At 41.2% G+C, this 23,375-nt stretch overlaps 1 protein-coding gene across 3 annotated transcripts in view; it reads left to right on the plus strand.

Moving 5' to 3' along the window:
* Positions 1–23,375, plus strand: part of LOC103045210 (nuclear factor of activated T-cells, cytoplasmic 1) — a 104,410-nt gene that overhangs the window by 13,846 nt on the left and 67,189 nt on the right. For all 3 annotated transcript variants that reach the window (XM_049478607.1, XM_049478609.1, XM_049478608.1), the window contains exons 3-6: positions 129–288; positions 13,694–13,896; positions 19,627–19,799; positions 21,900–22,040. In XM_049478607.1, coding sequence (XP_049334564.1) covers positions 129–288; positions 13,694–13,896; positions 19,627–19,799; positions 21,900–22,040 — 677 coding nt within the window. The remainder of the gene's footprint in view (positions 1–128; positions 289–13,693; positions 13,897–19,626; positions 19,800–21,899; positions 22,041–23,375) is intronic.

The following is a 23,375-nucleotide window of genomic DNA, read 5'->3' on the forward strand; positions in this document are numbered from 1 at the left end:
TAGAGGCTATGATGACATGGAAGGGTTCTAATCCAAATGCTTTCCAGAGCACTGAGAATGTCTGCTTGTGCACAACTCTGAGTGTGATCCATAAATCTTTAAGAACTGCTCTGTCTTCTGATTGGCAGCCCGTCTCTGCCGGCACTTGATTGGCAGCTGCCGTCCTGTTCGGGCCCCTACAGCCTGCAGATTGAAGTGCAGCCCAAATCCCACCACCGAGCGCACTACGAGACGGAAGGCAGCCGAGGAGCAGTGAAAGCCTTGTCAGGAGGACACCCTGTGGTGCAGGTAACCCACCTCCATGTCCAATTGCTACACAATTCTACAAAATGTTTCATTTTTATTCATATATTATGTATGCAGACGTGTAACCATTGTCCAACACGTGGGTGTAGTATTTTACTTTTTATGAACATTTAAAAAATTAAATATAATTTGAAAATGAAAACATAGTCAATCTTTATTCAGTAGCTTTCTAAAAGTAGGGGAAAATAAAGCTCTGGAAAAGAATAAGGCACCGCTTAAAAATGATGAGAATATAATCAAGAGGAAGATGGATGATCACAAGCCATCAAAGCAACTGAACTGCTTGACTTTTTGCACCAGGAGTGGCATAAAGTTATCCAAAAGCAGTGTGTCAGACTGGTGGAGGAGAACATGCCAAGATGCTTGAAAATTGTGATTAAAAACCAGTGTTATTTCACCAAATATTGATTTCTGAACTCTTAAAACTTTATAAACATGTTGTAACTTGTTTTCTTTGTATTATTTGAGGTCTGAAAGCTCTGCATCTTTTTTGTTATTTCAGACATTTCTCATTTTCTGCAAATAAATGCTCTAAATGACAATATTTTTATTTGGAATTTGGGAGAAATGTTGTCCGTAGTTTATAGAATAAAACAACAATTTTTATTGTACTCAAACATATACATATAAATAGCACAATCAGAGAAACTGATTCAGAAACTGAAGTGGTCTCTTATTTTTTTTCCGAAGCTGTATATTATTGAGTATATATACAGTAGATAATAAATAGTATATAGATATAATTGGGTGAACAATCATTGTTACCAGCTTGTAGCACATTTATTTCTATTAACTGATGTAAATGCTGTGGGAGTTATCCATCTGTCTTTTCAGGGTCCAAGCACTGTGTGGCAAAATAGGATCAATAAAGCAAAAATGTCTGATGATGTTTAAAAAAGTATTTTTTAGACTGCCATGATTTGTTACACATATAGAGATCTCAAAAAATATTCTTAGATATTACTTATGTATATGTATCTTTCTTAGTCTATGAATACACCAGCGTTTTCATATTTAGTCATATGAAGTGTGAAAAAAAAACTAACACCATGGCATTATGCAGCTCAACACGCTTAGAGGAGAATACTAGTGCTAGTGTTATTATATCAGCCCACACAGGCTAGCACCACCCTAAGAGATAGAGAGGTCACTATGACGCCAGTTGTGCTTTTTAGGATTCCCAGACACATCCTGGTGATAGAGTCAAGGCTTGGAAGGCTGCAAAACTCAAAACCAAGACTCAAGACTATCGTTTTCATGTTAACATAACTAGTTTTCATTAGAAGGATCGACGCCACCTGTCCTTTTTTCACTGCTTTTGCGTTTTAATGTCTGGTACATAAGGACTAAATAAGACATAAGGTCACTGAATCCATCCGAGACTTGACATAATTTATGTTTAAAAAACAAGATCTATTGCTTTTTGTTTTAGCGATTATAATGTGTGAGATGCATCTGTTTAGTAAAACATTTGGGTACCACTTAAAAATAAGACTATCTTTATAAGGGGTTTATAAATGGTTTACAATTAGTTTATTAATGGTTACTAATTAGGTTGTAAATGCCTTAAAAATCATTAATAATCAGTTATAACACATACGTAGAAAGGGCAACAATGACCTGTTGTTTGCCAAATAGTGAACCCACAGCCATCTGTATTGTTGCCCTTGCTATGTATGCGTTATAACTGATTGTTAATCATTTTTAAGGCATTTACAACCTAATTAGCAACCATTTATATACTAATTGTAAAACATTAATAAACCCTTTAGAAAGGTAGTCTTATTTTAAAGTGGTACCAACATTTGATAAATGCCTGTTGAATAATTTGACCTATCATAATGAAATGTTTAGTTCCAATTAGGGGTGTGCCATATCATATCGTATGTGATAATATCGCCAAAAAATGTAAATATTGTGAACGATATTATACCCTGAAATATCGAGCCATATTACCCACCTCTAATTACCTAATTTAGCAAAAGAAAAAATCACACTGTTCTAATTACCCATTATATATATACTAGAGACAGATTATATCTGTCCAGTATCATTTAATTTACTTTAATCCTGGATATTTGTAGATATTTGCAGTGCATTACTAGTATCATAACATTCTGGATCATTGACTTCTGTTACAAATCTGATACATTTTTTTAAAGATCTCAGTTAGCCATATCATATTGCATGCAATAATAAAATTCTAAATAATTTAAATAATAATTGTCATATCGCCAAAAGTATCGTTATCATGAAAATACCATGAAAAATCGTGATATTATTTTAGAGCCATATCGCCCACCCCTAGTTCAAATTGCGTTAATATGCTAATTGCACAGGCAAAATAGTTGAAAAAGCCAAAAGCTAAGACAGTTTGATCCATTTCTTCTCCTTCTTTCAACACATAAAGAGAGGACTAGTGTGATTCCTGTTGATCTCTTCAGGTAAACAAAGACCAGTAAGAAACAAGTAAAAGCTTAAAATAGCTAGGGATATCATCAGTAGCTTTCCCTGAATAAACACGGATTTATTGTGTCTGACTGCCACCTTGTTCCTACTTCTAGAAAGTCTTGACTATTTCAAACAGGTCTGTTTTTGCTTCTTGAGCACTTGGGTTTTCAGTACGCACAGGTGTGTGTTTGAGAGTGACAGAAAGAAAGAGAAAGCGAGGGAAAAAAGCGAGTTGTGTGTGTGCCTGAGTGTCACACCAATGTGTGTGTTATTAATGGCCCATGAAGGCCGAAGTCAATCGTCTACAGCACGTGGTGGGAGTAAACTGCAGTGGCGCATATTGATGCAATTAGCATGGCGCGAGAGCACCACCTCTCTGTGTTGTGCTTGGCAGCCCTTTAAGGTCCCACGTCATTCTCACCTACCTGCATTACCTAAAGCAGAACACTCTCTTTCTGTTTCTTCTTTCTTTCTCTCTCTTTTACCCAAGCCTTACTTTTAATTCTACTCTTGGTTTATTTAAGGTGGAAAGTGTATTGCTATGTGTGTGTGGTTGTGCATGTGTGTGTGTGTGTGTGTGTGAGGGACCATGAAATCCAGAGTGGACACAGAACCTCCGCAGCCGTGCTGCCGTCTCTTGGTAAAGGCAGTAGTGGAAGAGGTATTGCAGCTGTTTTCCAAACGCTTATTTTCTCCCCAATCAGACATGGGCACTTTTCACTTCTCAGCGATTTCAATTCATCAACTCTTAGGTGTTATTTATAAGCCATTTCCTCTCCACCAAAAGTCATGTCTCAGTGCTGAAGGTAAATTTGTTAACACAGGCCGAGAGGCTCAGCCGCCTGGCCTGTCAGGCTCTTGGCATTCTGAACTGGACCTGACTGAGCTTATGCCACTCCATCACTCATTCTGTACTGGTGCATTCAGTGGTGGTCTGTGACAGCAAAAATAAGGGTGTTGACCAAAATTTGAAAACTAGTAGAGGTGACTTAGAATGATATCATCTGTATGATTTTTTTCTTTTATTATTTTGTCCCTTTTGATTTTGAGTTTTAACATGTTGTACATGACATTTTGAAAGAAAACAGTCTTTAAGATCCAGCCTAGACAAACTTACCAATCAATGGCAAAACGTATGTTTATATTTAAGCAATAGAACACGAGAGGGAGTGTGTTATCACGAATAACATCACGGCTGTGATTCGGTCGTAGGCACAAGCTGAAGGAGTGATAACACACAACCTCGAGTGTTCTATTGCTTTTATACAACAGTTTTTTGTTTTTTTTTACAAAATGAATAAAGAAAATAAATTAAAGAACTTCAAGAAATTCAGTTTGAATATGCTTTAATATGGACTGTGCCTTCCACCAAAAAGTAGTTCCACAAAAACTGTAACAGAAATGAAACTTAACTACAAAACGGTGCATGGTTCATACAGACTAACACCATGAAAGTTAGCTTGAAATCAAAATTGGGAATAAGCGAAGATGGTAACGTTAGGAGCGTGAAATAACGCTAATACTCTCCTCTCCTGCTCCGTGGAGTCGTCTTCAGGTGAAAGCTGCGCATTTTTTAAGCATTTCTGCTTGTTTTGCTGGGTGGTGTTGGTTTAGCTATCCGGCTGGATTGTGGTTAGGTTAGCGTAGCTTGCTTTAGCTCAGCATTAACTTAGCTTAGCCTAGCCTGGCTGATTAGCGCTCTGGCTCTCAGACGGTATTAACCGAGCGATTTTCTTTCCCTTTTTTCCACGAAAGACGAGCCAGCGTTGCGGGCTGTGGGAGAGCGTGCCGCGGCTGAGAGCTAACCTGTGCTAAGCTAACGCTGCTGCGGGTGTCCTGTGTGTATACGCCGTTACTCGGCAACGCGTTGCCGGAGTGATACAAGTTTAGTGTGAGAAGGCCGTGATGTTATCACATATATCAGCACGGCTAGAACACTTCTCAACCAATCAGATTGTGAGGTCGGAACTAACTGTTGTATAATATGTTGTATTTGTAATTTAGGGTGTTTTTTACACCTGTAGTTGGTTTCTATGGTCTGGATGAGTTGATAAGTTTGTTTACTTGGAGCATGTTCTCACTTAGTTTGGCTTGGTTTCGAACAGGCATAAAAAAATGGCATGTTGCATTTTACTTACAGTTAAGACTATTTAGAATTAAAACTAAAATTATGATCAACAACAAGCACAAAAATGTAGAGTATTTTACCTGCAAACCATGCGGTTGTGAACATCTGTCTAACATTGGTTAGAATAGTTTACATCTATGGTTACAGATGTTCTAGCTCTGCCTTCACGGCCATGCAATTTATAACTCATGAGTGGCAATCACACCACATTTAGGCACTCTTTTCTGGCAAATGTGAGCAACATCTACTGTTCAGTACATTGCCTTTCTTATTGTATTTAAGGCAGTTTGTGTAGACCAAGGGAGCTGTTCACAGATCAGCAATTCTAGAGTCATGTTTTCCTCTTATGAAGCCAGTGTTGCACCTGGTTGTAGTATGGTGCGATTCTGGTGTGATTTTTTTTTTACCATGTTCCCAGGGGCCAATAAAACTGTTGTTCCTCAAAGGAAATGAGTCGAAAACAACATTTCAGTGACGCACTTCTTCTGTTACGCTCACATTATTAACATATTTTACCTTTTACTTTTTTTGCTGTGATTTACTGCCTTAAATATTGATGTGGCCAAGATATCTAGAAGCCTTTTCAGCCTGCAGCTTCTTAAATTGAGGGGCAGGCAGAGTGTCTAACTTCAGGCGAAGATCTGAAGAAAATCACTGCTGGCTATTTTTTATTTGTGATGGGCAGTCCTCTTTACCGAGAGACCTCTTTATGGAGAGATAAGAGAAAGACACTCAGACTGGTCAGCACTTGGTGTGGACAGTCCAGTGCTAAGGACTATGGGAAAAGTGTAAAGTTACCTTGTTGCTTTACAAACTTCAAAGAATTGCACACAAATACAAGGTAAAAAAAACAATTACCAAACCTTTATTTCTACCTAAATGAAATAGTAACCAGTAGTAAGCTCTGGATGGGTTGATGCAGCCATGGAGAATGGTAGCGTGGGGGAAGGGGTGTGGGGTGCAGAGAGTCATCGTGCAGGCAGCTGGGGCTCAGCAGGGTTGCCACCCTCGGGGACCCTCTGCTTCCTGCTGATTAAGGACCCTGGGCCCCAGTGGAGCCCCACAGGGGAACTAGGCAGGCAGGGGGGCAGGAGTCCCGCAGCCCATCTGATGCCACCAATCCAGGGCTCCAGGGGAGCTCGCTTCATTGCTGATGTCATTTCTGGTGAAGCACTCATCCCTCAAAAGCACTCCCAGGTCAATCCACATGCTGACAGCTCACTCCAGCACACAGCACTGCTTTTCTCTCATGCACTGTTGAGGCATTAGCACAGTTTCCCACCCACAAAATAGCAACACCAAAACAGTGCCTAACTCCTGCCCCTCGACAAGCAAAGCCTCGTCAGTCATCGACTCTGCATGCAGTCGCTGTGGACCACTGTGTCCCCTTAGATTTGCGTAGGTATAGACAGCTGGAGCTTGAATGGAAAGGTCCACTCCCATCTCCTGGTCCAGTATTTTCTGCCACCGGCATGCTCATTAATTATCATTGAGTTTCTGCAGCATTGCTGTAATGAACGGAGGTGTTTTTCTAACCCCTTCCATGGCTGCTGCCAAACACACAGGCTCCTCTTTGTTTAGGAAAGTTCCTTTTGTAGAGCTGACATCACTCTCCCTCTCCACCACACCAACCTACTGGCAGGTAAGAGATTCAAGACTGCCGAGAGGAGGGGTGGAACGGTTGAAGGGAAGCCTCATGATGGTGGAAATCCTTGCTTTAAAAGTGCAGTGGTCTGTGAGGGCGTTTTCACACTAGCCTTTGGTTAAGTGTGAAAGCTGTTTTGGAGCCCAGAAACATTCCAGAGTACCTATCTCTGGTCCTCCTGTAATCTATCCGCACCGTACTGTGGAAGCTATCTACTCCAGGTGCTGTGTGTGGGGTTGCGTGATTGATTTTTAAATTGGAAAGAGTTCTTGCATGTAAAAACAAATGATCTATAATGATCCCTTCCGCCAAGCAAGCCCAGAATATATTCCTTTGTGCAGACTCTTGTATTCAGGACAAGTCTGCAAACACCCTAAATTTGTCTCACTCTTTCTCCGCCATCCCTTAATTCTTCGATATTCAAATCCTGCTTTTGTGTAGGTTTAATTTGCCCAGCTGGCAGGCAAATGCTGATGGAGGCTGTTGACCTCTCTAGCCGCTTTTCCACTTTACTAGCTGCTGCCGACCGCACTACCATCATGGGGGGAACGTCGCCGCACCACAGCTCAGGCCAACATGTACACAGTGGTTTTCCATTCTGGGGAGAACGTCAAACGTTCTACCTTCGGGTGAAAGACCATGTCGGGATTAATGGGTTTTCCTTCAATTTGAAACTGAAATCCAATGTATTTGCCAGTGCAGAATTACATGGAATTGTGTTTCGTTAAGGGTAAAGGCCTGGGACATAACTGGGACGTTATGCTGACTCTTACAGCTATATATGTCTTCATCTACTATGACGACTTTAACTGGCATAGTTTTAACTTTTAGGTCATGCCAAGATTACCTCTGGCGGATGTTTTAAAAGGAAACCAGGCCTATTAGTTTCTCTTTCACTTATTTTTGAGATAGTGGTGGGAGTAGTTCAGACAGAGTGAAAGTCCTTTTTGTATATCTCTGATAGGGCTAAGCGTGTTGTTTGCCATTTCACTGCCTTAATAATGAATAATAGTTAAATTGCCTAAATGTGAGAAAACTATCACATGTTCTTTAGTTTCCTAGAAAGATTCATTGATGAAACTCAGGTTAAGAGTTAATTCTCCAACACTTTTTTGCTGCTCCACCAAAGCCAAAAAGTACTCTTTAACTTCTTCAGCCAGATCCTTCAGGGCCTTCCGCTGGTTTGCTCCAGTTACCCCCACACAGAAGGAAACGCAGAAAAAAGACAAGAAAATGGATAAAGACACATGTATAACTTCAGCTTGGTTTTCTTTTTACCATGTGCTCTCAATGGAGATAGCCGTCACTGACAGGTCCAGATATCAAACTTGCTAGATTTGAGTTTGTTGATCACTCACCAATCACTTTGGATTAAATCTTTTAGCCTGCAGTTCAAGGCATTTGACAGCAACCTCCAAAAACAGTCAATAGGGAACTGGAAAATCTGGCCTAAAATCGCGTAGTGTGAAACTGCTTAACTGAACAGAACTTTGGTACCATGTATCGTGGAAAAACATGGAAACCCCTCTGTACATTGATGACATCATTTAATTTTTCAACATAAAGAGACTGAAGTCTTCATTAGTGTCTCATGTTGATTATGTAAAGCCGCATTAAACACCCCGGCCTAGACTACTTCTTCTTCTTCTTTGAGGAGCTCCCCTTACTCAAGACCTTGGTATTGGGAAACCACTAATTGCAGCCATAGAGTAAGTCGAAGAATGCTACACAACAGCAACATTTTCATTGGTTTGAGGCGAGGACCACAGATTTATGAGGTAAGGCATCGGTGACCGCCGTTTAGATCACGGAGCACTGGAATCCTGTATACGTCAGATTGTAGCCTTTGGCGAGGCGTTTGGAGTTCGAAGCCGTTGTTTTAAAGCCATCAATTTATACGGAGCTTAGAGCTGTATGATCACTGGTCTAGACACGGGCCCCGCTCTCCAAACGTTGGCCCTCGATGACATAACATTCGATTTGTGTTTTAATACCCAGCGCAGACTGCAGTTGCTCTGCCGAGCACCAGAAAAGTGCCTCTGGTTACTTGCGCAGCCAAGCACAATAACACACATGTGTGGAACAAACAGTGTGCGGAGAAATGGAAAGCTAATAAAGGGGGATTTGGAGAAGGACAGAGAAGACTTGGATGAGTGTAGATTTAATTTGGTACAGAGAGGCCTCGCCGGGTGACTGTCAGCACTTGGGAGTGAATGTGATAATGGGCTGAGGTCTGCCTCCTCCTCCCTCTACTTGCTTCCCCCTCTCTCGCTTTCTCGCTGTCTCACACACTCACTGTCTCACTCGCTCTCTCTCTCTCTCTCCTGCTCCCCCTCACTACGCCACGTGGACTAGACCAGTCGTGACATTCCTGCTTACCACAGTGAAGAGTTGGAAAGTGAGAAATAAGGAAAAAAAGGAGAGAACAGGAGAGAAGAGGAATTAGATACGGGCTAATACAGAGGTAGATAAAGAAGAAGAAGGTGTAAAAAGTAAATACTGGAAACGTGGATAATGAGAGGTTCAAAGAATGCACTTGGATGAGTTGAGCTTCACTCTCAGACAAGACCACTCATCAGCCTCTCATTTCCTTAAACAAATGTGACTATTGCAAATCTAGGACCAGCAGGACTGATGTGCTTCCAGTGAGGACATTTCACTAATACCTACAAGGCCTGCTACTGTTGGAACACCATGACAGAACGCCATTAGAGTGACACTGTTCATATGTCATCCCGGTTATGAGGAATAAGCCAACATTTCCATGTTAATTCTGTTGATTTATAAAGTAGAAAGAGTCATCAGCCTTCAGAGATGTTTTGCTCTTTCGCTCTTTGGCCGTCACAAACTCAACCCTCACTCTCAGCCCTATGCAAAACAGCAGACAGCAGGCAGAACTCTGTCAGCATGCCCAAGAACTGTCCGCTCCTCTAACCTTGACAAGAGAGAAGTGAAAGTTTAGGCTGCTGTTTAAGTCTGCCGTTTTGGACGGCGTCTCCATGTGTGCGGCTGGAGACAGACAGGGGGAAAGGGGTTTCAGGGGAGCACATATGGTAAACGAATCGACTGAGGTTGCCCAAGGGGGGACAAACCGCGTTCCTTTAGTGTCGGGAAGACCAGCGTCACCGTGAGTTCCCTGACCTCATTAATCACTTCCTCTCGTGCATGAGGTCGCTTTCACGATTAATAAACCGGCCACCACCATCGCCTGCAAGTGCAAGAGTGGCCGATCCGTGTCTCCTGTGGTAACCTTCCCCAAGACTTGTGAGGCTGAGGTAATGCCTGGTCAAAGAAAGCGGTCCAAATTGCAACAAGGCACTAGAGGATATGGTGCCGCAGTATAAATGGACCTGAAATGTATGACAGTTTTGCATGAAAGCAAGAAGGTCTTCTGTACGGCCCGACTTGAACGACGTGGCTATTTTCTGATTAGACCTTACGATCTAGTCAATAAAACAAAAATTCTGAGCCCAATTCACTCCCTTTTTTCCATTTGTCCATGAGCGCTTGGTAGCGCACGGGCCTGAAGCTAATTAGCTGCGGTGACACAGCGAGTAAAATATAATAAAGCGGAGCGAGCGCTCTGGTGAGATCACCTTGGAGATGAAGTGCTCTCTAGAGAGACCAGGACTTCAAGAAGCCCCTGACCCCGGCGTGCCTCATTGATGACAAGCATATGTGACTAGCACTTAGGGTCAGGACAGCTGCAAGACTCCATAGGGAGGAAGAAAGCCAGAAGCATTCACTGGCTTGAAATTCTGTCATTCTAATGTTCTAAGCTCTAGAGATTGAGCCCTGGAATAAAAGAGTGAATTTTATTGTACCATTCTCGAATCTTGCATACTTTTATTCTGTTCATTTTAGCTATCAGGGTTCATTGTTAAGGTTTTTTTCCAACTTGCCTAGACGGGCAAGCGGCCTAAAAGTTCATTGCTAGGAACAAAATTCTTCTGTTCTCAAAACAAATCCCAGGAAATGATAGTATTGACAAAATTGACCCACTATTATCTTTCTTAATGGGATATCCTTGCACATTTTTTAGAAGTTCTCTGGTAAAAAAACTGACTCATGAAAACTCATGTGTTTTCCATCGCTGTGCTTCGCCAACACTAGACACAAATGGGCATAAAGGCAGTTTCTTGCATTGCAAAACTTCAACTACAGTACATTGGTTTTAGTTCACATAAATAAAATTGCCCATCGGACAAGTCAGTTTTTTCTATGCTGTCCTGAGGTCACGTATAAATTGCTCTGGGCATATTAATGCTTGATACTTGAAATGTAAGCTCATTGATCCTGATACCTCATGTCATCATTTTTAGTGAACTGCACAAGAAAAGCAGGCTTTATTGTTCATGCTTCTGTCTAAGCACTTGTCAAATAACACTCAGTTTAATGGTTTTACATATTCCTCACTATTCTCCATTGGTCCAGTTCCCCAAATACACTCCCCCAATCGCTCCCAGCCTCCGTCACAGAGGTAATTATAAAAGCATTAATCAGATTATGTCATAGGTTACATGTGGTCTGAATTCTGTTGGATGACTCAACCGCTTAAGTAAGCACGGCTTCTATTATTTAGTTTGACAGCCTTACCATTTTGACTCGGTCACTGCAGGAGACTTCACAAGTCAAAGACCTGAAATTATACACATTCATTAAATGACGAGTGCAAGCAGTCAGGCTCACCACATGGACTTTATTTTGACAGGTCTATCTATTTGCTTTCAAGGCAATCTAACATGTGGTCCACAAACACACGTGGGTTCAGTTCTGGGTGCCAGTCTTAACTCTCGGACGGAGCGTCTGGTTCCTGGTGTTGGGTTTTCCAAGCATTTCGAACATTTTCTTTTACTGTTTTCTTTAGGAGCAATCCAGATGCCCACACACAGTGAGAAACAGAACATCCAGTTACACTAGAAAAGCTTCGGGTTGCACCAAAGCCACAGTCCATTGGATCTGCTTGTTTACTAGCACAGCACACAGTTGCTAATCCTCTGTGTTTAATCATATATGTGTTTTTGAAGTAAACCAAAAAAGCTTGGTATCGCTTGGCAATTGGTTTACAACATTTTCACAAGCTGGTTGTTTTCCAGCTGAAATTTATGAGCCATACAGAGCTAGGATAGTAACGCTATCTGAGCATTTCTTTGTCTACCAACAGCCTGTCTGTCTTTCTCTCTGTAGATTCTAAAATCTCTAACCTTTGACATAACTATCACTACTGAGGTAAATTTATGACTAAAGTAGCACTTCTTCTGAGAGACCACTTCAATTTCTAAATCAGTTTCTCTAATTTTTCTAGTTATAGGTATATGTTTGAGTAAAATGAACACTACGGACAACATGTCTTCCAAATTCCAAATACAAATAGTCATTTAGAACATTTATTTGAAGAAAGTGAGAAATGGCTGAAATAACAAAAAAATATGCAGAGCTTTCAGACTTCAAATAATGCAATATCAATATTTGGTGTAATAACCCTGTTTTTTAATAACAGTTATTATGAATCCTGGCATGTTCTTCTCCACCAGTCTTACACACTGCTTTTGGGTGACCTTATGCCACTCCTGGCATAAGGTCTGTGTGGATTCTAAAATCCCTCACCTGTCTATCACTACTGAGGTAAATTAATGACTAAAGTAGTACTTTATTTTGGATATATGACTAAATTACTTTAACTCTTCTTCAACACTACCATAACTAAATGTATGACTTGAGTAGCAATTCTAAAGTACACTTATAATTAGAATAGCACTACTAAGGTAAATGAATTGTCTATACATAAATATCTCTATATAATATTATTCAGTTTCCCCTCAAAACCTTTATGGACTCTTCACTATGTTTCTGAACATCGTATCAAGTGGAGATTCATTGCACTGTAAGTGTCTCCCACTTACTGTACCCTTGACTAATGGCTTCTATCTTTGTGTATGAGGACCGTTAGCTCTTCCTGCCTGTGTTGAAGTGTTTTTTATTGGAGAGCAGAAGGGCTGAGTGGTAGCCGGCAAAAGAGGAAGTGGTACCTGTTTGAAGTGGGGGGTTCTGATTCTCACGCCTTTCATCTCAGTGTGGCACCGTCTCTGGCACAGTGCCAATGCATCGCAAGCTGTAATGAAATTCATAACGCATGTTTCGTTCCATGTCAGAAGGCCTAAGAGAGATGTTATGGAGGCAAAACTTAACACACGCATGTTAGCATGTTAGCACTCAAAGTAAAGCTGTGCTCAGAAATGCATTGCTATACAGTAAATGCTTCAGGCTACTACCATAGTCTTTCCAAGAGTTAACAACACTTATTCTAGTATACATCAAAATAAATTTGCGTCATTTCGACTGTAGATCTGAAATGTTACGATCAGTAAACCTTGTTTATTAACATCAGCAAATGTTCGACATTGCAAATGGTCCACAATTTATAGAGCATGTGTTGAGTTCATTTGACCTCAGATTTATTGTTTTTGAAATAATGACGACAGCTTCATAACACTCTCCCATTAAACGACTTGATACATTTCATGTAATTCTGTTAAAATGTTATAGAGATTGAAAAAACAAAGAATGAAACATCTCTGTATGATACTGGATTATTAGCTTTAACCCGTTTAAAAGCTCGTTGGGTAATCGGCATCAGTTCTACACAACTTTCCTGCAGGCAGACTTTAAAATAATCACTCAGCTCTCTCGCTGCATGTCGATAATGGTCACTTTCCATTCAGTCAGTGTCTGCTGTAAGCCTGCATCTCCCTAGGCATCCTTTTTTATGGCAACTCTGAACATTTTAATGAACAGTGAAGTGACAGGAGCCAACCTCCTAGCCCAGTGGCCAGGAGAAGTCTTCAGGAACCTCTTGAAGAAGATCAAAACCATCTTTGAGAATCCCCAGCCCCTGAAGGGAAGTCTCCTAACGATTAGCCAGACCAAACTGGGTCGAGGTTAAAGCGTCCTCCGGTCTCCAGCCCTACCGGAGAAACAAACACAGCGCTGCTAGCATGTGTGCGTGTGTGTTTTAGCTGCTTTGAGGCTAAAAGCTATCATTAGGAAGTCTTAGCCACAGTGCATTCAAGTAATTACAGCTCAAAGGAGATGGCATTTTAAGAGTCGGGTTCTTGACTAGGGTTTTTGAGGGGCTCACCTGGTTTTCTTTGTTCCTCTGCCAGCTCTACGGTTACATGGAGAGCGAGCCCTTGACGCTCCAGCTGTTTATTGGCACGGCAGACGACCGGCTCCTGCGCCCGCATGCCTTCTACCAGGTCCACCGCATAACTGGCAAGACCGTCTCTACCGCGAGCCACGAAGCCTTGCAGTCTAACACCAAGGTGCTGGAGATACCTCTGCTGCCTGAGAACAACATGCGCGCCATGTGAGTATATCCTTCTGCTTATATCATGTGTTTAGAACATCTTGCGACTTCTTTTTTCATTCTTAGATCAAAACTATGTTATAAACTTATCGTACAATAAATGAACTCCACCTCAATGATTTTGCCGACCTCAATATGGCCTATTATGTTTACTTCCCTGTATTTTTGACAGTCATGCGGTTCTGTTCACTGGTCTTATCTCTGCCTAAAACTTATTTTTAGCAAAAAAAAAAAAAAAAAAAGAAGAGTAATGACCAAAACATCAGTAATGCCACCCCATTCTTACAAAGCACTTTTATAGGGACAGACTAGCATGAGAACCGATACAATTTTACTGCTGCTCTAGTCTTTTACATCTTTTATTCAAGAGTTACAATGGTGCAATAGTATTTGCTGCTTCATCTGGGCCACCTTACACATGGCTGCAAAACCCACAAATCACATTAAATTCTGCTTCCCAATCAAAAAGAAAACATGTTGTTTGTCAGTCAGTTTTTTTTTGTTTTTGGCTGATCAGAAAATCACATTGTTAGGATCTCCTCTGATCAGAAAACAAATGATGCAAAGAAAATACGTTTATATTCGTAAAGTTTTAAGAGTTCAGAAATCAATATTTGGTGGAATAGCCCTGGTTTTTAATCACAGATTTCTCCTCCACCAGTCTTGCACACTGATTTTGGATACCTTTATGCCACTCCTGGTACAAAAATTCAAGCAGTTTAGTTTGGTTTGATGGCTTGGGATCATCCATCTTCCTCTTTTTCCTCTTTTTTTCAGCGCTGTATATCATCTATTAAAAAAAACACATGTAGAGTATATGGGATATGATGGCTGGAATTCGTTTGGGGGAAGTGAGGTCACATGTTCATAGATAATGGTCATAGTCATAAGCACTAAACCTGAAATTTAGCAAAGTAAACACGGCAATATCTCAGTGACTGCTTGTGTCTAGAGTTAGTTATCCAGAGATCCTAATAACTAACTTTACGCATTATGTCCTGCCTGATATCCTCAGTCACCATTGGATTTCTCAGCCTGTCTGAAAGACTTGCTTTAGTATGTTTTCTACTCGAGAATACAAGGAGCCATAGACTCTCTCCCTCATCAGTCCCCCACCCCTCTGGCCCTCCAGCATCCCCAGGGCTCATTCTCAGCACGCCGTCCAGCCTGCAGCGCTCCTGGCCTGGCTTTCCTCCTCCACAGCTCTGATGGCTCACGTCCCAGTAGCTCGGACTAGTAGGACTGAGGCGTCGAACCCAGACAGGGTTACGTAACTACCCTCACCTCTAAACATTGTGCTCCCTCTCTCAGTCCGTCTTCTTTTTTCATTTTTTTTCTTTTTTGAAATGCAGTTTGCGGAGGAATCTTGGCTAACACATACATTTCCACTAAATCTACACACACACATTCATACACCTAAAAACCTTGACTGAATCAAGTCATAAGAATCAAACCACACTGATCTGATGGAACTCAATTAAAGCCAGAACAGGACAAGGTGGGAGATAGTAGGCACGTCCAGATGACCTGATAAGCTATGTCTAGAGGAGCTGGATCACAAAAATGTCAAAGTGGTGTCTAAACCACAGCAACGGTGGGGATTTCTCTGGATCCAGTCTTCAGCAGGAAGGTGTGGGTTGGGTTTTTTTAAATGCACGTGGTCTGTGTGTGTGGAGGCTTGCTGAAGTGATCTTTCCATCCAGTAATAAAAACGGACGAATGCTGGTAAGACCCAGTCTAGCTCTTCGTTCTAAAGCATTTTTTTCTTTGTTCATGTCCAGATATACACTGGAGAAAGCAGTGTATCAGTGTAGCAGTTTATGCAATGAACACTCCCAGAAGTTGCGGGAGTCTACCTCATACCAATACCAATAATTTCTGATGCCAGAAAGTGAGATAAAATCTTCTGGAATCTAGAATTTATTATCATTCATGCAGGAGACACCAACATTTCAGCACTTCAAGTCCAGGTCCGGGGGTACCTCTCTAAACTTGGGATGTCTGCTCTACCCCTTGTTTTTGAGAGTAACCCTTTCCCTTGGAACCAAGTAACCTAAGAATTGGGAGAACCCTTCAGTAACCTGATAGATATATATTGAACCGGAGCTCTAAAGCTCAGCAACCGAAATGCTGATTAACTAGCTAGTTAATATAAAGGCAGCATACAGGGGTTGAACAATGAAACAAAAACACTTGTCATTTTAGTGTGGGAGGTTTTATGGCTAAATTGGACCAGTCTGGTAGCACAATCTTCATTAATTGCACATTGCACCAGTAAGAGCGTGAAGAGTGTGAAGGTTCAATTAGCAGGGTAAGAGCACAGTTTTGCTCAAAATCTTGCAATGCGCACAACATTATGGGGACATACCAGAGTTCAAAAGAGGACAAATTGACCAAGACAGCAAGTCTTTGTGATGTATCAAGAGCCACGGTACCCAGGGTAATGTCAGCATACCACCAAGAAGGACAAACCACATCCAACAGGATTAACTGTGGACGCTGTAAGAGGAAGCTGTCTGAAAGGGATGTTCGGGTGCTATCCCGGATTGTATCCAAAAAACATAAAACCACGGCTGCTCAAATCACTGCAGAATTCAATGTGCACCTCAACTCTCCTGTTTCCACCAGAACTGTCCATCGGGACAATAAATTATTGTGGTCTAAAACCAGGTGTTTCAGTTTTATTGTCCAACCCCTGTATGTCTTCAGAAAGGTGGGCAGGTCGTGCAGCAATTACTTATTATTGTTCGTTTCTTTAATTAGGTTTTATTTTATTTTTCCATTCCTTAAATGCTGCAGCCTCTGCAGTCTGTTGCATCATTTGAGGTGGAACAGGAAAGTTAGCTAACTAGCAAGCTAGCAAGTTAGCTACAGAGATGCCCTACTTGCACTTGTTATGAAGCTTGTTATGAAGAAAATGTCCATAAAGCATTGAAATTACACATTAAATAATGGTAATATAGAGGTTATCTTAATTATAAGCAATACAAATTCTCAAATTAGTGGGTTTCTTTGGTTACTTGAGCCGCCATCTTGCTATTGATAATACTGTATCACGTTTAGGTGATATTTTAAAGACTTCTGATTGGATTTACAAAGCAGTACTGAGCTAACGAGCCGATCTAGACGTCTAAAAGCTGTAAAAAGAGTAAGTAGTGCAGTAGGACACCATTTATATACATTATAACATGGTTGGAGACTGCTGTAGACTGAAGTATTGATTTCTCAGGATTATAGAATATAAACGTGAAAACAAGCCACATTTGTGTCCTCTGGGAGATGCAAGGGCGCCGTAGTTTATCCAATGAACACGCTCAGTATAAAGTGCGTCCCTGATTGTTCAGTGTCCACTGCTGCTGCGGCAGATGAGGTCATTCTTTTCCCATTATTTCCCTCGTTTCTTAATTATATTGCTTAGATCAAGGGCTAACAGCGGAAAGAGCAATGGGATGACTGGGAGACCAGACACTTTTTCACGGAAATGTCTCTCAACCCACACGGATCGCCTCGGACTCTCTCGCCCTCTCTCACTATCTATCTATCTATTGTTCTTTCTCTTTTCTCTTTCTTTCTTTAAGACAGCAGTATGGAGCTTGTTTTCTACATCCAGTACTTTTGAATGTTTTTGAAATATATTAAAAAGTGGCCAGTTTGACACATTCATATGACTTGATTCAATTGCCCATGCAACAATAAACCAAGGAACAGAGCTCTCATAATACATTTTACTAAAATGTGCATTGCCTAAGACTGACACCAGACACTCGTTCTTATGTGCCTATTATAGTGTTTTCTATTTATTCAGATTTTAACTGACCGAAGAGGAGGAAAAATAGATTTGTGTAAAACTTGACATTTACTCGGTTCCAGGAATTCAGCCCAAAAGCTCCAGTGTAAAATAACTGGAATGCCAAGCCATATCCCCTTTGTATTCTCTGCCTGTACTTTTTACCAGCTAGGCTTAAGTTTTATTTAATTTCTTAAAAAGGCCCGTCTGAAAAGTGATGCCTTTTTCCACTCAGAAGTGCCATGAAGGAAAATCCCCCAGAAATAGAGGGGGAATGCGAGAGAAATAGTAATGAAGTAATGAAGACGCTGAAAAAAGAAAGCTTTTGCCTCCAAATGTGGCATTATTTAACACTGCTCAAGCTGTGAATGTTTGATCCTGCCATTCAGAAGTGTGATCCTGAATGGCAGTTCTAACAGGCTGGTGTCTGGCGCTGGACTGGCGACTGCTTGATGTCCAACGCACATCTCCTCTGGAAGGATGAGGCCACCAGAGACCCATTGCTCCACAGACACCAGGGAGGCAATTAGGCAAAGAGAGGGAAGTCCCAATTCCAGGGCGTGAGGGTCCGAGTGGCACAGAAGCTTCTGATCTGTTATGCATCCCCCTTACAGAGCTCTGCATGGTTGGAGTTAGGGCTGCTAGTTATTCTTTGCTGGTTATGACATGCAGACACTGTAGGCAGTGTTTCCATAGTCCATCTGTGTCCAATTATAACAAAACGACCAAAAGACACTTTATGTAGTTTTTGATCAAATGAGCTAGAATGTATAATAAGTCAATTGCTAATTCAACAGCCAAAGACCAATAGAACCATTGTATTACTCATTTTATGAAGTGATCTAATTTGGTCTGTTGGTTTCCTCAGGATGGCCCATAGATGCATACTATGGTGTATCTTAACATAGATTAGACTAGCGTGTAACACTTTAATAAGAACTGTAATATGAAATAACATTTTTTTATTAATTTAGTTACTAAATATTGTTGATCTTCACTTGCTACCCAGTCAGCACAGTGTGGTTGGTTAGCCTACAGAAGAGATTGTAGTCAGTCAGCTAGTTTAGCTTTTTGCCTTTTTTTCAGCTCCCTCAGAGGCTTTCAACCTACTCAGATGACCACAGTGGCACTTAATCCAGACCCTTTTTTGAGTAAACCTAGTGTTAACTTTTGATTTGTTCCAGAGGCTGTTGGCATGCTGGATAACTGCAGCAGGATAGTAATGTTAAGTTAAGGAACTTTAGTATTTGTTCAGAACTAGTAGCTCATTTACCTGTAGTAAAAACAAAGAAACGTGATGCAAGCTCCAAAGTCAAAAAGGAGTGTAATAGATAGACCTGAAACGGCTCCCTCTCTGACTGAACATGAACCTGGAATCATATTTATCCGCTCTGAAAGGAGACCTCATCACACCCGTCCAGTTTAAAATGATTCTTCCGCATGCTCGGTGCAATTACTCATTCTCACCAGAGAGGGCCCTAAATCCCCCAAATCAAAAAATTTACGGACATCAGCTTTAATGTAGTAGTGTGCAAGTGCTGCATGAAATTTTAGGGAATTGAACAGTGCTCAGAGTCATGAAGCGCTTGAATGCGTTGTGCCAGTGTGTTTCTTTTTTCAAGTTCTTTTGAACTGTAAAATCTTACTTACTAAGTTAATGTTAGCCACTCTTCCTATCTTCCTCTCTTCTCTCCTCTCCCTGTTTTCCTTATTCTCTCTCCCTCAGGTCACACCTACTACCTGTTCCTCATTTCAAAGTAAAAGCCCTCTGTAGAGTTTTGGATTTGCGATATCATGAGCAGATCACTGCTGCAAAATATATATAGTCTAAATAACTGATCTTTTAAATGATTTGGTCAACAATGGACCTCTTCAAGTTGCAAAGAATCCCACTGTACACATGCTAAATTAACTGGTTAAACCTTCTTATGTTGGCTTCACAGAATTGACTGTGCTGGAATCCTGAAGCTTCGCAACTCCGACATTGAGCTGAGGAAAGGCGAGACAGACATCGGTCGGAAGAACACTCGGGTCCGGATGGTATTCCGCGTCCATATCAACCAGCCCAATGGCAGGACGTTATCTCTTCAAGTGGCATCTAACCCCATAGAGTGCTGTAAGTATAGTACACTAGCCAGGTTTACACACACAAAACAAGCCTCTGCTAGTTATTTACTGTATTTTCCAAGAATGATTCTTTAATAGTGGATTTCAACATTTGGTTTACAGTTGGTTACATAGAGAATACAGGCATTTTGAGTGATGTTCAAAAGAAAATAAGAAAGTTATGAGGTCAACGTTTAGCATTACACACAGGGTCAGAGTGTACAAAGGTAATAAAGGCAGCGTTGGTCAGTACAATGAGTGTACAATGAGGGCATCCATTTCTTCTGACTTGAGGTGAGATGATGTTATGCTCTTCTCTTTGCCATTCCTATAAATCTACACCCAATGCAATGCAATAAGCATGTTCTGTATTCAGGGCAAACAGATGGGCTATACTCCCACCTTTGTCACTTATTCAAACCTGTTACAAGGCAGAGATTAATAAGCCAATATAGCGATAACAAACTAATAAACTGGATTTTGACTCTCGGTTTGGTGTTGGCCACACTTCCAAACCCCTGGCTGTGAAAACCATCGACATTACCAAGAAGCCTCCAAGCTTCTACATTAACATGAAGGACCAGCTGGTTCTTAAAGAGTGACTCATCGAAATCAGTTGGTTGATGAGGATGAGACCAGACAAGGAGGCCAGAACTGCTTAACGGGCAAATTGTGACTATAAACATATTGATATGACAAATGCGTTTAGGATTGATTTCTGCTCTGGTATTTATAGTCAGGGATGGTTTAATGTGGTTTTAATAGCCAGTGCGCTAATAGAAGGCGAAAGGGTGAGTGTGAGTTAAGTGAGAGAGAGAGAGAGAGAGAGAGAGAAAGAAAGAGAGAGAGAGAGAAAGAGAGTTAGCTGTTGTGTTTTTATACTGAAGAGAAGCCCTCCAGGGGCACAAGTTCAGATGGAAAGCAGATGATGATGTGAGTTAATCCCAAAATATTTATAGAAAATGTATCTGTACTATAGTTTAAAGGTCTTGGGATTAACAGGATTTCAGCTCTTGCTCATGAATATTCATACATGCAAACATATCGCCTCTAAATGATTGGCTAACAACACCGCAACCTGCCTTCCCTCCACTGAGTGCTAGGTAAAGGTAACCCTTAAACTTTGCTTAACGTCAGACCCCAAATACCCCCCCGCAACCCCTGTCCGCTCTATATCATAAAATTTGACGAGACCACTTTGACCGGTGTTCTGTCAAGCTGTGCTAACTTTTTTTAAAACCGTGCTTCCCTACAGTAAATTTAAGGTCTCAATAATACGCAGAATCCACCGGAGATCCGATTTAAACCTATAGTTGCTACTGACACAAGATAGCTAACATAAACTATCTGGTGTAAGTTTTTAGCTGTTTAAGTCTTTAGCTGTTGAGACAGTGTCAGCTCTGCTGCAGCCCTGCTTCAGCTCTGTTTGTGGCTGGTCCCAAGTCAAGGTGGGCGAGGCCTTGAATACTATGTCCCGGGTTGACGTAGACCCGTGTGCTTTTACTGATCGACTCGATCGAGTATTTTTTTTTTAGCTACTCTAGACAATGGCGGTTGAAGAACAGTTTCATATGCAGCATCATATACAACTCAGAGTATTTTACAAAGAACTAAAAAAAGTGGATTTTAGCGGAAGGAGACCTTTAAATTCTATGTGTTATGTGTTAAGTCTGTTAACATTAGATTAAAATATGACTGTCATTCAATAAAAAATACAGTAATTAATCACACAATTTGCTGTGATTAATGGTGATTAGAGTTTAAGTCTTTATTGTATAATTGTATGATTTTGTGGACAAACACTTCTTCAAAGCAGTGCATTGCATTCATTGCTAATACAGATGTTCTTGTCAAGTCCCTGTAGGAGACTGTAAGTCTTGCCAAAAGAATAGGATTTCTATGTAACTGTGGAGCAGAGGAACTGTAATCTCTGGAATGATGGTTGGTGCTCCATTCAGTACATTTAGGATGAGTTGAGGAGATGGAAATGAGTAGAAATTATTCCTAGAATAGTAGAGACAGTTACTTTTCTTAATGCCTTTTTAAGAAACAATAAGGTGTCCCAACACTTTTGGCCTGTTGACAATCATCTCTATCTTCTCGTCTGCAGCCCAGCGCTCTGCCCAGGAGCTGCCTCTTGTGGAGAAGCAAAGCCTGGACAGTTATCCAGCCACAGGAGGCAAGAGGATGCTCCTGAGCGGCCACAACTTCCTGCCCGACTCCAAGGTCATGTTCGTGGAGAAGGCCCAAGGTGAGCCTGATGCGTGATCCATCTTTCATCCTCCCTTTTTTTATTGTTCCTTTCATTTTTTGTTGTTTTTTTCACGCTCATTTGCTGTCCCACACTTTCTCTCTCTCTCTCTTTCTTTTTTAATCGTCCTTCCCTTTCCATCCCATTCACTCCTCCTGCTCCCTCAGTCTCCCCGTCAAAATACAGCCGGGTCTGCCAGGCAGCCCATGTGTTGTGCATTAAGACACTATATTTTTAACCAAAACGTATTTACATTTGCAGAAGTTTCCATTGCCTGTTCTCTGACGCTCAGCCGCAAGTTAAGGAATGAATCACAAACGGGGGCATGTGCGAGCTTTCTCCCTTTCTCCTGCTCTCGCTCTCTTACTTGCTCTCGCTCTGTTTCTCTCCGACGTGCAGACTCACTCTCTCCCTCTCAAGCCCTTTTACCATTTTCCCCTCCATCTCTTGCTTTTCTTCCATAGCAATAATAGATCTCTCTATTATTTCAATCACCTCGTCTGTCTGCTGGAATCTGGTATTTTTCAAACATGCAAAATTCCTGTCTGGATGGAAAAAGAGCAGTCCACTGAAAAAGCTGTTGATATCTGAGATCTACAAGTAGGCGTTTCTTCAGAGTGCTAGGAAACCAACGTCCTGCCTGTACCTGAACTATTTTTATATACAGCTCTGATAAAAAAAATTAGGGACCACTTAAAAATTATGAGTTTATTTAATTTGATTTTACCATATTAAAAACCTCTGGAAAATAATCAAGAGGAAGATGGATGATCACAAGGCAAAGCAAACCAAGCTGAACTGCTTGATTTTTGTTTTGCACCAGGAGTGGCAGAAAGTTATCCAAAAGCAGTGTGCAAGACTGGTGGAGGAGAATGTTTGTTTGGACTTTTCTAAAAAAAAAAAAATAAATCAAATCAAATCATCAAATCAAGAAACTTTTAAAGCAACTCTAGTTCTTAGAGTGTAAAATAACATTTTTGGTGGTATTTACACATATAGCCACCTGAGACACCCATTCCCTTCTTTATTTTCCTAAACCTCACATACATTTTTATCAGAGCCATCAGTGCACGGAGGCTGACAGCCAGCATTAAACAATTACAGCTAGGCCTTGCCTAGGCTCAGGGGTCCACACGGTGCAATTCCCCCAGCCAGTATTTCACTGCAAGGTAGATTCACTGGATCTACGAGGAGAAATCCGGCTAGAGTCGCGCAGCGTTTTACGGTATTTTCCTTGGCGTCCGCTACTAGAATCTTTTCCTAATGAATATGAATGCGTCGGCTGCTCCTCTCTCCGCGGGGGCTACGCCGTCTTTGGGGTAAACCCCTTACTTG

Source organism: Astyanax mexicanus, chromosome 4 (assembly GCF_023375975.1).
Source record: "Astyanax mexicanus isolate ESR-SI-001 chromosome 4, AstMex3_surface, whole genome shotgun sequence".
Classification (NCBI taxonomy): Eukaryota; Metazoa; Chordata; class Actinopteri; order Characiformes; family Acestrorhamphidae; genus Astyanax; species Astyanax mexicanus.